The 14,642-nt window shown below is 43.4% G+C and overlaps 3 protein-coding genes and 1 long non-coding RNA gene across 4 annotated transcripts; 3 read left to right on the forward strand and 1 right to left on the reverse strand.

The window, feature by feature from the left end:
• Positions 1 to 38: 38 nt before the first annotated feature.
• Positions 39 to 3,234, forward strand: LOC136190987 (GRIP and coiled-coil domain-containing protein 1-like). Its single transcript, XM_065979275.1, has 16 exons — positions 39 to 172; positions 222 to 655; positions 709 to 798; positions 847 to 1,026; positions 1,079 to 1,182; positions 1,240 to 1,312; positions 1,362 to 1,460; positions 1,515 to 1,586; positions 1,638 to 1,754; positions 2,040 to 2,281; positions 2,329 to 2,416; positions 2,467 to 2,514; positions 2,570 to 2,694; positions 2,742 to 2,807; positions 2,853 to 2,985; positions 3,039 to 3,234. The coding sequence occupies exons 1-16, from the start codon at positions 88 to 90 to the stop codon at positions 3,072 to 3,074; spliced, it is 1,992 nt and encodes a 663-aa protein (XP_065835347.1). The 5' UTR covers positions 39 to 87; the 3' UTR covers positions 3,075 to 3,234.
• LOC136190985 (neurofilament heavy polypeptide-like) lies at positions 3,231 to 6,935 on the forward strand. The gene is made up of 16 exons (XM_065979274.1): positions 3,231 to 3,382; positions 3,693 to 3,883; positions 3,940 to 4,842; positions 4,899 to 4,978; positions 5,029 to 5,076; positions 5,127 to 5,210; positions 5,259 to 5,345; positions 5,393 to 5,476; positions 5,524 to 5,601; positions 5,653 to 5,833; positions 5,883 to 5,954; positions 6,007 to 6,081; positions 6,148 to 6,267; positions 6,315 to 6,428; positions 6,487 to 6,638; positions 6,686 to 6,935. Exons 1-16 carry the CDS (start codon positions 3,340 to 3,342, stop codon positions 6,813 to 6,815), a joined length of 2,442 nt encoding a protein of 813 aa, XP_065835346.1. The 5' UTR covers positions 3,231 to 3,339; the 3' UTR covers positions 6,816 to 6,935.
• Positions 6,936 to 8,751: 1,816 nt separating this feature from the next.
• On the reverse strand, positions 8,752 to 10,245 carry LOC136190993 (V-type proton ATPase subunit d-like). The gene is made up of 7 exons (XM_065979284.1): positions 10,089 to 10,245; positions 9,684 to 10,034; positions 9,541 to 9,620; positions 9,409 to 9,486; positions 9,181 to 9,357; positions 9,046 to 9,123; positions 8,752 to 8,994 (listed from the first exon to the last, which is right to left on the reverse strand). The coding sequence occupies exons 1-7, from the start codon at positions 10,222 to 10,224 to the stop codon at positions 8,833 to 8,835; spliced, it is 1,062 nt and encodes a 353-aa protein (XP_065835356.1). The 5' UTR covers positions 10,225 to 10,245; the 3' UTR covers positions 8,752 to 8,832.
• Positions 10,106 to 11,370, forward strand: LOC136191008 (uncharacterized). Its single transcript, XR_010670704.1, has 2 exons — positions 10,106 to 10,335; positions 10,901 to 11,370. It is a non-coding gene; the product is annotated as an uncharacterized lncRNA (long non-coding RNA).
• Positions 11,371 to 14,642: the final 3,272 nt, after the last annotated feature.

The raw sequence follows: 14,642 nt of genomic DNA on the forward strand, positions 1-14,642 counted from the left end.
GTCACTTTTCGCTCGTTTTCTGCTGCGTGACAGATAGCTCGATCGAGTGCGCGCGTTCGATTGACGGGGGGCCCCCGACGAGGAACCATGGATCGAGAAAAACGTTCGGAACTCGCAGCGACACTCGAAAGCCAACGCGAGCAAATCTCTCGCTACGAAACGCGTTTTCGCGGTACGCAGACCTCGTATATGAACCATCGAAGCATCGAATCGTTCTCTAGACGTAGTAAAAGCGTATAAAAGCGTTTTGAAGGAGAAAGAGGCTCTAGAATCGACAGTTCGAGCTCTGAGCGTTCAATCGAAGGAAGAAGGCGATGACGAATCGGAAACGGAGTCCCAAAGCGGCGTTGCGGCTCTATCCGACGCTTTGGCGACTCTAACCGAAGAAAAATCGAAAATCGTTTCCGATTTTCAAGCGGATAAAAAAGAGATGCGAAATCAATTCGAAACGAATTTGCGCGAAGCGAAATCGGAGAAGGAACGCTTGGAGAAAATCGTCGAACGTTCGAAGGACGAAATCGAAGAATTAAAAAGTCGATTACGTCAACAGCAAATCGATTTGGAAGGAGAAATGAACGATCACGTGGCCATGTTGAGAGAATTGCAACAGGTACTCGCAACAGAACGAGACGAAAAAGAAGAAATGGAAACACAGGTTAATCAAATTAGATAATTTAATTAGTTAATTTAATTAGAGTTTTTCCCCAGTTGGAGGATTTTCAAAGGCGAGTTATTTTGGCTGATAGCGAAGTGGAGGATTTGAAAGAGAAAACGGATGTTTTTAAATGTGAAATTAGTGTAAGATTAAATGTCACGTGATTTATCTCTGGACCAATTAAGGAATAGGAGTTAAAGAAGCGACTTCGTGCCGCCGAAACGCGAGCGAAAGAGTCGTCTCAACCTCAGCCTCTCGTACTTCAAATGCAAAAGGAAATAGCTGATTTGAAGGCTTCACATGCCGTTGCTCTACTTGCGGAGCAACAGCGCGCAAATGAAATTGAGAAACAGTTGCAAAGAGCCAAGCAGGTGACCAGATTAATACATATTTATTTATTTATTTTTTGAGGTTTCTTTTTAGCGTGAAGAGGAACGTGTTTCTAGTTTGGAGAATCGCGTTTCTGAGCTTTCTGACGTCATTGGTGGGATAGAGAAATCGCGGGAAAATGACAGGGCTGTTATATTGTGAGTTGATTAATATATTGATTTATTGCTATCTGCTATTTTCTCTTTGGGAATTAGAAAATTAAAATCGAATCAATCTGAAAATGCAGCGCTAAAAGCGGACGATAATCGGCAAATTTCACAGCTAAAAGTAAGTCTAAGGATTTTTAATTAAGAGGCGATAGTTATTGATTTTTTAGGGTTTATTAGCTGAAGCGAATTCTAAAGTGGAACGACTTTTTTCTGAGAAAGAGAGTCGCGTTATTAATAATGAAACGGGTTTGGATCAAAGTGAAATAGTGAGTCGATAAATAGTTCTCTTTAATTAATTTTATGACGTATTTTTTGTATAGGACTATAAAAGAGAGTATGAACGTCTTCAGGACGAAATGTATCAACTTAAGCGAAGAGCGACTGACGCGAAAGTTAATAAAAATAAAAATTGAAATATTAATTAACGTTCTCTATTTTTCTAGTCTCTGGGAAAGAGTAGCAACATTGAACGACTGCTCAAAGAGAGAGAAGATCTTCAACATCAAATTAATTCCTTGACGACTCTCAATCAACAAAAGGAAGAAGCATACAGAAAAGAGGTAGGCTCCATACTTATTTTCATTTTTATTTCTTATTTATTTCTATTTCATTTCTATTTCTATTTTATTTTTATTTCTATTTTATTTTTATTTTATTTTTATTTCATTTTTATTTCTATTTTTTTATTTTATTTCTATTTCTATTTCATTTTTATTTCTATTTTTTATTTTTATTTTTACATTTCTATTTTATTTTTATTTCTATTTCATTTTTATTTCCATTTTATTTTTATTTCTATTTCATTTCTATTTCTATTTTATTTCTATTTTATTTCTGTTCCACAGATTGTCGAACTTCATGAGGAGCGACAACTTCTTCAGCGAAAACACGTCGAAGCGTTGGACATCGCCGAGAAACGGTATCAATCGTCGCTCTCCGATTTACAGCAGAGCGTTCAGAATACGCGCGAACGAACGCGCGTTCTTCTCGCCGACAAAGACTCAGAAATGCTCGAAATGAAATCTCGTTTGCTGAGAAAGAGTTCGTCCTATTTGGATGACTGGGAACCGGAATTACCGAGCCCGGAGTTCGCTATAAATTGTGTTTTTATTTTTATTAATTTTTTTCTTGTAGTGCTCAAAGTCCATCGAAAATCATAAGCTATTCAGAATTATTGAAGAAAGCGCCTAACGTGAAAAGTCATCCTGGAAAAGTTAAACAGGTAAAATTGTATTTATTATTTTTAGTTTGAGTTTTTATTTTTTTCTATAGTTGGGTGCCGATGTTGCTGTTCGCGAGCTTCTATCTCTTCCCAAACTGGTTAGAAATAATTATTTTAATCGTTTTTTTTTTATTTATATGTGTTACTTCTTAGACGTCTCAGGCGGAGATGTCTTTGCTACATTACGCTGAGCAACAGTCGAAACGCGAGGCTGGGATGTGTGCGATGAGGAGAGAGAGATTGGAGCTTGAACAGGGTCTTAGAGATGCGTCAGAAAGGCAGGAAATAAGAAAACACGTCACCTTGCTATTAGATCTATTTTTAGAGAGGATAAATACGTTGAACAATTGGCTTTGTTGAAGGAAGAGATTCGGAAACTGGAGAGGGACAGGTAGAGGAATTAAATAGATTAATTTTATTATTTATTTGTGTCTAGGTCCAGAGAAACTGCTAATATGGAGTATTTGAAGAATGTTATTTACAAATTGCTTCTTTCTGATCCGGCCACGCCCATTTATACGCAGCTGGTCAACGCCTTGGCGACAATACTTCATTTTAGTCCAGAGGAAGTGAGATATTAAGTATTTAACCTATTATATAGCCTATTATTTTAATAATGCAGATTAAACGACTAAAGAAACCGAAAGGCTGGTGGTGAAAAATTTCTATTCGCGTAAGTCTATTTTGGAAGATTTATAAATTTGATACAGATAATTACATACTCACGCGATGCATGAGTACGCAGGTGGGAAAGGTGGGCGTATATAATTGAATTTCGTTGAGATTGACCAATAGGAGGGCGTGCTTCGTCCACGTGACCGTGTGGCACACTCCTCGCGATTGACGCCTCGCAGTCGAAGGAGTAAAGACGTTCCTTTCGCCGATTTGTCGAGCCTTTGTTCCTATCGTCGATCGATCGTGCAATGACGGATCCAGGGGCCGATTTATTCGACAACGTCGACGATGGTACGTGCAAATCGCCTCCAGGCTAAATAGAACGTCGAATTTCTCCTCTACGATAACATTTGGGCACGAGATATCGTTTTCAAGCGTCCAGCGGTCTTGTAGTGAGCGAATCGCGATGTTTCGCTTGCATGGGTGTCGCGAAGCCAAGTAGCAAACGATTCCTCCCTCACCTTTATACATGTACTGTATGTATGTAAGTCCAACGCTTTTTGATACAGTAAGCCCACTTGTCGCGTTCTTAGTCGATAAAAAATATCGTGGGGCGTTTTGTCTGACCGGGAGGGGGCGTTTTCCTCTTTTTTCGGTGTAGCCGAAGACATATTCGCGACAAAAGCGAAGCCGAAGAAGAAAGAAGCGTCGATATTCGACAATTTCGTCGATAATGATGACAACGACGATTTCTTGACGAAAACGGCGGAGGAACCGGCCCCCGGCGACGAAGGAGACACGCCCGCCGTCGCGAACACCGAAGAAGAGACGGTAGAATCGCTTGAAGAGAAGGTAGACGTCGATTTGGGGGGATAAAGGGGGCCCCTTCTTTATTCTTCGCTCTCTAGTTGTATGATAAGAGCATATCGTATGAAGAACGCGCTCGTATTCGCAGTCAAATTCGTCGATTGAAGCGTGGAGGCGGAACCGATTCGCCGGTTGTGGTGAAGAAGATAATGAAGGAGGAGAAGAAGAAGAAAGAAGCGTTGTTTGATGACGATGGCGGCGATGACGAAGATCTATTCGGAGGAAAAGAAACGAAGAAAGAAGAAACAGAAGGAGGCGGAGAAGAAACGAAAGATGAGACGGAGGCGGTGGCTGAAGTAGAGAAGGAGGAGAAGAAAGAGGAGGAGGAGGAAGAAGAAGTTGAGGAAATTGAGGTGGTTGAAGTCGAGGTCGAAGTGGAAGAGGAAGAAGAAAAACCACAGGAAGTAGAAGAACCATCTGCTCACGTTAAAGAAGAAGAAGAGATCAAACATCCTTTAGAGGAGGAGAAGAAAGAGGAAGAGGAAGAGAAGGAATCTTCACCTGAAGTCAAGGAGGAAGAGAAAGAGGAAGCGAAAGAGGAGATAAAAGAGGATGAGGGACCCCTTTTTGGTGGCGATGACAAGAAGGAAGATGAAGATGACGAAATTGTTGAAGTTTTGAAAGAGAGTGAAGGAGAATTCAAAATGGCTGCAAAGAAAACGTCGAGTCTATTCGACGACGACGACGAAGAAGAAAAAGAAGAAGAGGAAGAAAAAGAAGAGGAAGAAGAGGAGGAAGATGGACGAAAGGGTAGGAGAAGGCATGGTAGTGGTCGAGAACGCGCGCTACAAATCAAAGTCGATGAATTGACGGAAGAGAATGAGAAGTTGAGTCACGAGAAGAAACGATTGGCTATCGAAGTTGCTGAGTTGAGTGACGTCAATGCCGATTTGAAAAAGGAGAAGGAGACTCTTTCGACTCAAATTGCAGAACAAGCGACTGAAGTGGGGGAAAATTCAGATTAGGATACTGGTTTATTAATTATGTATTTTTTTGTTAGATTCAAAATTTGAAGGAAAGGTTGGGGGAAGTTGAGGCTTCACTGAAAGCGGAAAAGGAGCACAAGGAAAGTGGAGAAAGGTAATAGATATTTTTCGTAATTTTTTCTCTTTTATTAATTGAATTTTTAGGGCGAAATCGGCTGCTCAAGTGACGCGACGCAAGGTTTCAGAAGAAAAGTACATAACGTTGTCTTTTCTATGCGAAAAAAGCTTATTTATTGCACTAGACCGCCTCTTGCTGAGAAAAAGAAATTTGAGAGTAAATTGAAAAAGAATTCAACGGAAAAACCGGCGTCTCCAAAGCCAACTAAGTCCTCAAAGTTTATCTTCGTTTTGACGTAGAAATAAGGGTTCTTTAGGGTTGGTGAAGTGAAGAAAAAGTTGCCAAGTAAGCTGACTAAGGAGGAAGTGGCTGTAGCAAGACGATCGCCTGTTCCAGCTAGAAAGTAAGAGAAAAAAATATTAATTATATTTATTGATTTTTTGTGTGTAGGGTTGCTGATGAGAAGAAGAAATTCGAGAGCAAATTGAAGCAACAGAGCGAGCCAGTCCAACGATCTCCTCGCGTAACGAAAAAGTGAGTCAACAAATAAGAAATTTTCAATAAGACATATTTTATTTTAGAGCTGTTGAGGAGAAGAAACCCGAGAGTAAATTGAAGCAAGAAGAGGAGAGAAGATCGCCTTCGCCCGCGGCTCCCAAGTGAGAATCCACGATTTCAATACGTTTCTCTACTAGTTTTGAGTTCTATAGGAAAAAGGGAGTGTTCAAATCGAAATTGAGCGGCGAGGAATTGCCAATTAAAAAAGCGAACGTGGATAAAGAAGAAGGAGAGGTGAAACTTCGTGAAAAATCGCCCAGAGAAGCGTCAGAGGAACGCGAAGAAAGTCCAGCGTCTGGCGAAGAAGACCCAACAAGACCAAGACTGGGAACAGTAAGAAAATAAAATAAGAAAAATGTATAATAAAACTATTTTCTTATAGGCGAAACGTATGTCCGCTTTGTGGGAAGATCTCGCTGGTGGCGCAAGCCTTCCTAGATCCCAGACAACGGTGGTATGTAATCATTAGAGTATACATGGGCCTTTGTTGATGCTATGTAATGCAGACGCGTCGTACGTCACAAGAATCGACTCCCGAACCGTCTCCCGTTAGCGACGAGACGCCGCCGCCTTCGAAAAAGGTCAGCTGAAGAGAATCTGGTCTCCCGCTCCTAATCGAATCATACATGTATCCCCCTTCGCTTTAGGAACCGGATTGGAAGAAGAAGGTGGCGATGAGACGAGCCGCGGAGATGGCTGGAAAGGAGAGATCGAGATCGCGAGAAGCTGATACGGACGAAATCGATGAGGAAGAGACTGTGAAGGAGGTGAGAGGGTCCCCTTATAGGGCCCGGGACGATTTTCTTATTCAAAGGAGGTCGGGGCTCCGTGGAAAAAGGAAGTCGTTTTGCGTCGGTCTGCCGTCTCGCCGACGCGCGACGAACAGAGCAAATCGCTCGCTCCTGACGATGAGAGCGCAGCGCGAAAGGCGAGTTCCCCAATCCCCGGCGTTTTTATTCTTGTTTCTATTTTTTTGTTTTCTTTAGAGAGCTGTTACTACGGGCGTTCTTTCGAAAATAGGCGGTTTGAAGTGTCTCGTTTGCGAGAAGACTGTCTATGCGATGGAGAAATTGGAGGTCGATCAGAAGCTCTTTCATAAGCACTGTTTCAAGTGTACGGAATGCAAAAAGACGCTGAGGTGAGAATACGTGTGCTAATCTGTTATTGATATATTGTTTTTTTTAGTGCTGGCACGTACGCTTCGTTGCATGGGAAAATCTACTGCAAGCCGCACTTCAAACAGCTGTTCAAATTGAAGGGAAATTATGACGAGGGCTTTGGACGTGAGCAGCACAAGACCAAGTGGACGGCTTAGGGAGGGGGAGAACTGTAGTCTGGCGTTAGCTATGTGCGCTAATGCTCGTTTTAGGTGTACGTTTGTCTGACACTTTTTGTTTTCTTTTGATGATGATGAATGAATTGTGAATCCACGCGACCACGCCCACTTTTACGATGCAAGCAGAGATTAAGTAGGAGAGGGATGTGTAACTCGCGCTATCACGTGACTTTTTCTGGTACACACGTCTGTTGTCGCGGCATCCCGGATGCGATTCGACTCGTGAAGCGCGTGGCTGTACGAGGATTCGTTTAGAGCGACGGTTTCGTGCCTAAAGTAGAGCAATATCTTCGCTAACAAAGTAGGTTTGGTTATCAGCCCAAGCGGTCTTTTCGTAACGCGTAATTAGGCGGCTTCGCCGCACGCGCGTCAATGTGCACCAAATTACTTGCACGGCTCACCTTGGATGTACATCCTAATGCAATCCAAGCGTGTTTTGATGTTAGGCGCATTGTTTAGAGCTGGTTTTAGTAGGATTGCAACAAAGATTTTGTAGCTTTGGTCAATCTGAGGCATTGTGACGTACCCATTGACACGCCTACTTATGCACCATCTATCTACAATCTTTGTTGCAATCCTACTAAAACCAGCTCTAAACAATGCGCCTAACATTAAAACACGCTTGGATTGCATTAGGATGTACATCAAGGTGAGCCGTGCAAGTAATTTGGTGCACATTGACGCGCGTGCGGCGAAGCCGCCTAATTACGCGTTACGAAAAGACCGCTTGGGCTGATAACCAAACCTAACTTTGTTAGCGAAGATATTGCTCTACTTTAGGCACGAAACCGTCGCTCTAAACGAATCCTCGTACAGCCACGCACTTCACGAGTCGAATCGCATCCGGGATGCCGCGACAACAGACGTGTGTACAGAAAAAGTCACGTGATAGCGCGAGTTACACATCCCTCTCCTACTTAATCTCTGATGCAAGTGTCTGCAAAAGCGCGCGCTAATGGATAAACTAACCGAAAATGCCGTCCAGTTTCTCGACGTTCTACGAATGGCGGGCGGCCACGAAGTGTCTCAATGGAATTCGGAGACCCTTTCGAGCGCTTTCGGCTGGGCCGTCTTCTTCGAGAACGTCCACGAACGCCTCAAAACGAAACCGACGTCCGCCGAGTCATTCGATCGCCGTTTTCGACGTCTAGGACGCGAAATGGGCTTCGATATTGGCTACGACTACCTCAGAAATGCCACGCGACATCTCGAACAGCTTCTCCTGCAAAACGAGAAGCTGAACGACGAGTTATTCGCTCGTTTATTGGAAGATTACGGAAGTCGAGGTAAGAGTCGCGATTTCGACGCTTTTCGAAGGGATTCCATCGAAAACAAGCGCAGCGAAGCGAAATTACGACTAATCAAACGCGCTCATTCGATTTTTCGACGACGGAATTCGTTCGACGAGCAAAAAAATTAAACTCGCTGATGACGTCATTCGATGCGTGGATTCGAAAGCGTTGAAGGAAAAAATCGATAATATTGGAAATCGAACGAAAATCGACGATTTGTTGGATCGAGAAGAAAAAAATTTGAATTTGAATGTGATTCTTGAAACGGCTCTCATCACTGAAAATGATGAATTATCTCGAAATTTAATTTTGGATTGGGTTTATCGACGATGTGTCCAATGTTCTACTTTGTGGCAAACGTGCAATCCTGGTCTTTTGTCTCGTTGTGCTTCGTTTCATGAGGATCTTCTCTCCGCTTATTTGGGGTTTTTGATTCGAAATTTGAATCGGTTTTTGCAACAGCGATTGTGGAAGAAGGAGACGAGTGATGAGAGCGTTGCTTTGACGTCATTTTCGGCGAGAATTGAAATTCTTTCGCGCGCGTCCCAAGGGACGAAAAAGGCGTGCGTTGTTGCCGTGGAAACGGCGAGGAAAGATTGGAAGAAGAGATGCAAGGGAAAAAATGAGAAAGAAACGAAGAAAATTTTTTGGGAATTTTGGACAGACTTGTGTACAACAATAGAATGAATACAATTGTCTCATCATCAGAATATGTTGACGTAATTGTCAATTTTGGAGCGATTTTTCTGTGCCACACATTCGGAAATCCAAATTATGTTGCGATGTTCTTGCTCCTTCAATTTGATGTAAGCGTAAAAGACGCCAAATTGGAATTGTTGCAAAAAAGCGTCTTTATTGAGAGAAACCTTAAGAAGAAAGGTAAAAATCTATACTTTTAATTTGGATATAATATATACCTCGTGTTCAAAGAAACGATCTTCGAGTGTTTTGTCACCAGGATTAGTTCCAACTCCTTCGAACAGAGGCCTATACTCCTATTAATTAAAAAATTATTTTTGTAATTATTATTTTTTATTATTATTTTTTCTTGCCCCGTAGGATTCAGCGGCGGCTCTCACTGATTCGTAGTCTTCCGCTTTGGCGAGACGAGAGAGTCCGTACGGATGCAATTTGCCACAGCATGGATACAATTTTGCTCGATCGTCTTTACTCAATTCCGTTCCAAAGGAGTTGATTGTGATTATGATGGCACGACGATCAGCTTCAAACTTGAAAAGAAGGAAATAATTATTGATTTTTTAATTATTTGGGATTTTTACCTGCAAAAGACTGGCCATCACATCGGCTGTACGTTCACCCAATTCCTCGCAGAATTCATAGAACGCTTCAAGGTAAGCCTAAGAGAAAAGATATATTATTAAAGTCTCCCCTCCCCTATATATAATACATACCTTATAGAGTGTATTTCGTATCAATTCAATATTCATTTCATCTAAATCTTGTTGCGATATGCACTCCTTGAAAAACGGAGCTGCCCCACACCGAAAAATATAAATCAATAATTTTAATTAGTCACGTGACGTGGGTCCCCTACCGAGCGGCGTGTCGATGAGTACGGCGTTGAAGAGATCGGCGGGCGTCGTTGCTATGGAAACGGACTCCATTTGTTCGAAACTTCCCAATGGATGACAATTTGCGATGAGTTCGCTGACGGGTCTTTCGTGGAGGGTCCCGGATATTAGTAAGACGATGTTGTCGATCATGTAGCTGTATGTCATGAAGTCGAGAAATTGAGCGAGCGGCTGAACGGCTTGGTTTCGCATGTGCTCGAATTCGACGACGAGAAGTTCCTTCATTTTGTCGTCGATCGTCGAAACGTTCAAGGGGGAAGGCTCGTTTTGGAGAAAGTTACCGTAGCTCGTACTCTGCAGATGCAGTTTGATGTCTGCGCGTGGAGAAACGTCGGTTTGCGTGCGCCTTTTCTTTGCTAGAGTCTTACCTTCGAGTGTTTCGCATTGGCAGAGGTTGAGATAGTCGGCTTGGGTGAGAATTCCCGCTTTGAAGCCGCGAACGAGGCCTTCCAGGTAGCCGTTGTCGACGTTGAAACTCCAATCGCCCAGTTGCAACAAATCCATAGGTGAAGTCACGAGTGAGGTGACGCACGATGATGTAGAGTCCCGTCGCCAAAACCCGGACAGGAAACCTCGTGCACGACGAAATCGTTCGAAATACAGTAAAATACGAAGGTACGGCACTCGCAATTGTGTTTAAATGCATCGAGGAACGTTTTCGATACTCATTGGCCGCTAAGAATAGGCGCCAAGTGCTGTTTCGCGCCTATCGAAGCCCGTACGCCTAAATCGCGCAGTAGAAAGCGTTTTCTTGTCGAACATGATTACTCTAGTTCAACGAACGACCCTTTCCTCTCGAAAACGAGCCCGAAAAGAGCCGCATGGCTCGACGGCCCGCCTCCAATTTTTTCCGATCGCATTTTCCCCCATTTCGTTAGTTTGAAGATATCTGGCAGCGCGAAACGTCTTTTAAAATGCTTATCTGTCGTTTGAGACCACTAGAAGGGCGATTCGCGATGGGGCCATTTAGAAAAAACCTGATTTTTGGCTCACTTCCCCGATTTCTAAGTTTTTGCTATAAAACAACAGGAATGGGTAGTCGATTTGATCTCGCTGCATCAAATCTTCTTCAAACGCTAAATTTTGACATTTTTTGCATCGCGTGACCGGAAGGCGTCTCTTCCGGAAGTTGATCATAAGCTAGATAAATAAAATGATCAACATAATAATTCTATCCAAGGTTTTTTCTCATTGGATGAAGAAGAAGCTGACGAAGAGGTTGACCGCGGTCCCAACGTCCTCGGCACGACGGGTCGGTATCAACGGCCTGACCGCGGAGATTTGCGACTTCCTAATAGTCGCTTATCTCCTAAACTGCCTGTATGCCTCCTCTGGATATGAGGCAATAACGTCTAAACTGCCACGTCTCCTGGGCACGAGCCGAAAAACTGCCCAACTTTATGGCGTGTATCTTCTAATAGAGGCTTCTATTTGTATTGGAAGTCTCTGCAGGAGAATGACGCCTACAGAAAACGTGCCTGCTTTTTTAGCAGGCACACATTACTGTGGGGACTGCAGTCTCAGTCCTGTGCCTTGCCTGCTCTTTCTATAGAGCGGGTGAGGCACACCTGGGGAGGGGAGGGAAGCAAGAGACAATCGAATGAAGAAATGCTTTTATTAATTTATATTTTCAATAAAAATTTTGACATGGCTTCCGCGGGTATCACGTGCATGACGCTACACCGCGGCCCTTCTAAACTTGCGCAGGCGCGTGCTTTTGTCTCCATACCCTGGAGATCAAAAGCAAACTACAAGTAGATTCAACGCGAAATACATGCAAGCAATAGCAATGTTCCCTTCTTCAATCGATCAAAGTCGCATCTTCGTGCTGATCTGAAAAAAAGATACAAAAATCAGTGAACTATAGTTCACGGTCAATTTTAGATGAAAAAGCGTGAACTATAGTTCATGGTCAATTTTAGATGAAAAAGCGTGAACTATAGTTCATGGCCAATTTTAGATGAAAAAGCGTGAACTATAGTTCACGGTCAATTTGGGATGAAAAAGCGTGAACTATAGTTCACGGTCAATTTTAGATGAAAAAGCGTGAACTATAGTTCATGGTCAATTTTAGATGAAAAAGCGTGAACTATAGTTCACGGTCAATTTTAGATGAAAAAGCGTGAACTATTGTTCATGGCCAATTTTAGATGAAAAAGCGTGAACTATAGTTCACGGTCAATTTGGGATGAAAAAGCGTGAACTATAGTTCACGGTCAATTTTAGATGAAAAAGCGTGAACTATAGTTCCCGATTCAATATTCAAAATTGTTCTCTCGCCTCAAATATTTGGCTTGTTGTTTGGCCTCGATTGACGACTAGATAGACAAGTAAGGATCGCTGACGAAGAGAAGGAGCGTCGAAATGCGAATCGCCGGATTCTCGACGTTTTCTTGAGCTGCTGAACAAACGAAGCGACAGTATCATCCTAAAAATATATAATCCTTTGCAAATCGCTATACCAGCGCAGCGCATAAAGGCGAGAAAGAAGGAAAAAGACGATTGTTGTTCAGGTTAACGCACGCGACGCGTCTGCTGTCTGACACGTGCACGATGCCGACCTGTCTCTTTGTTGTTATCTTTTACGCTCTTCTGTATCTCGCGGTGCAGTGTCTTGTGTGTCCACTGTACGGACTCAGTCAATGGTATTCGCTAAGGAGCGCCATCAACGATGGCGTCTTTCCCAGTGGAGAGAAAAGAGATCATCATGTTAATCGAAGCAACGAAATGAGAAGCTTTCGTCAAAACATTCTACGCGGCAGTAGGGACTCTTACACCGTCGTCATTGGCCCTCACGGATGTGGCAAGTCAACTCTCATCCAAGATGTTCTTCAAGATTCTGCGGAAGGCGGCGCCAAGGGTATTGTCTACGTCAAACATCCTGGTGACACACTCTCTCTGTTCGACAGACTTCGGGTAGCTTTCGGTGGTCTATATCTACCATCAGAATACACGTTTATCAATTCCTTTTCTTCGCTTCTTTCTTCTTGGTTGTCTTATATCGACTGGACGCCTTCACACACGTTTGAAGATACGATAATTTTGTTGAATGGGGTCATAAAGACGAAAGCAATGGACTATTTTAAAGACAACGGTCACAGATTTGTTCTCATTATCGACGAAGCGAACCGGATTCTTGATAGTAAAACTGGTTTGAAGGACTTGCATTCCCTCCAACGGCATATGAAACGTGCGGCAGATATCATGGGTGGCATTCACTTTATTCTCGTTGATTCAGCTGGAGTGCTTGTCTCTCGATTACGAGAAAAGAGTGCATGCTCTAGAATGAACGTTGAAGAGATTCACGATCTTAGCCGAGATGCAGCTGAAGATCTAATGGGACGAGCCCTTGCCCTAAGCACTGACACGAAAATCAATATCAGTCAAGTCTATGAGAAAGTGACGGGAGGCCGTCTCATTCTCATATGGAATGCAGTGGAGTACATGAGAAAATCGCCTGAATCATCCATAGAAGATGTTAGCAGACACGTTAGATACGCAGCTGGCTTGGAAGGAAAACTGGGTAAGTGCTTCTTAACGTCCGACATGGTCAATAAGTCTGTTGAATGGAGAATTGTTAAGTACTTGTTGCAATATGACGAAGCCGTTTCTCTTGAGGACTTTGACACGGAAGACGAGAGAGCTGCTAAAGACAATCTGCTGAGATGTGACATAGTATTTCGTCATGCAAATGGAAGGCACTCATTGTACAGCGCAATTGTACGAAGCACCCTCTTAGAAACTCTCCATGGTGATCACAGAAGAAAGCCTAACCCTACTAGACGTTCTACTGAAGAGCGTGAGGGAGTTGCGAAGGAAAACAAGAAAAGGGTAGCTGGGAAGGAAGAACTTTGATTTTTGACTCTGAATGATGTTTTCCCCACTGATTGATGATAGATGTAGTACTTCGACGTTGAAATAGGTAAAAGACCCCTACGCACAAAAGACTAAAAAATAGAGTTAGTCAAACATCCATAGTAGATAATCCATAACAATATAATTCGTATAAATAATTCAAACCGTGATGGAGTCGCGTTCCGTGTGGCTTTTTCCCGTCCACTTCCACGTCCCCGTCAACGTAAGATTGTCGGTTGACGACTAGATGGACAAGTAAGGATCGCGGACGATGAGAAGGAGTGACGAAACGCGAATCGCGGATTCTCGACGTTTTCTTGAGCTGCTGAAAGAACGAAACGACTATATTACCCTAAAAATAAAATCCTTTGCAAATCGTTATACCAGCGCAGCGCATAAAGGCGAGAAAGAAGGAAAAGGGACGATCGTTGGGCGTTGGGGGGTTCAGGTTAACGCACGCGACGCGTCTGCCGTCTGACACGTGCAGCACGATGCCCGCTCCTCTGACCTAGCCTCGCGTGCGCCAGGCCCTTCTCCTCTGCTCCCGGATAAACCCGGGGAGGAGAAGGGCCTGGCGCACGCGAGGCTACCTCTGACCTGTCTCTTTGTTGTTATCTTTTACGCTCTTCTGTATCTCGCGGTGCAGTGTCTTGTGTGTCCACTGTACGGACTCAGCCAATGGTATTCGCTAAGGAGCGCCATCAACGATGGCGTCTTTCCCAGTGGAGAGCGCCTGGAGAGAAGAGATCATCGTGTTAATCGAAGCGACGAAATGAGAAGCTTTCGCCAAAACATTCTTCGCGGCAGTAGGGACTCTTATACCGTCGTCATTGGCCCTCACGGATGTGGCAAGTCAACTCTCATCCAAGATGTTCTTCAAGATTCTGCGGAAGGCGGCGCCAAGGGTGTTGTCTACGTCAAACATCCTGATGACACAGAAGAATCATCTCTGTTCGACAGACTTCGGGAAGCTTTCGGTGGTCTATATCTACCATCAGAATACACGTTTATCAATTCCTTTTCTTCGCATCTTTCTTCTTGGTTGTCTTATATCGACTGGACGCCTT

The sequence above is a fragment of the Oscarella lobularis genome, chromosome 9 (genome assembly GCF_947507565.1).
Source record: "Oscarella lobularis chromosome 9, ooOscLobu1.1, whole genome shotgun sequence".
NCBI classification, from domain to species: Eukaryota; Metazoa; Porifera; class Homoscleromorpha; order Homosclerophorida; family Oscarellidae; genus Oscarella; species Oscarella lobularis.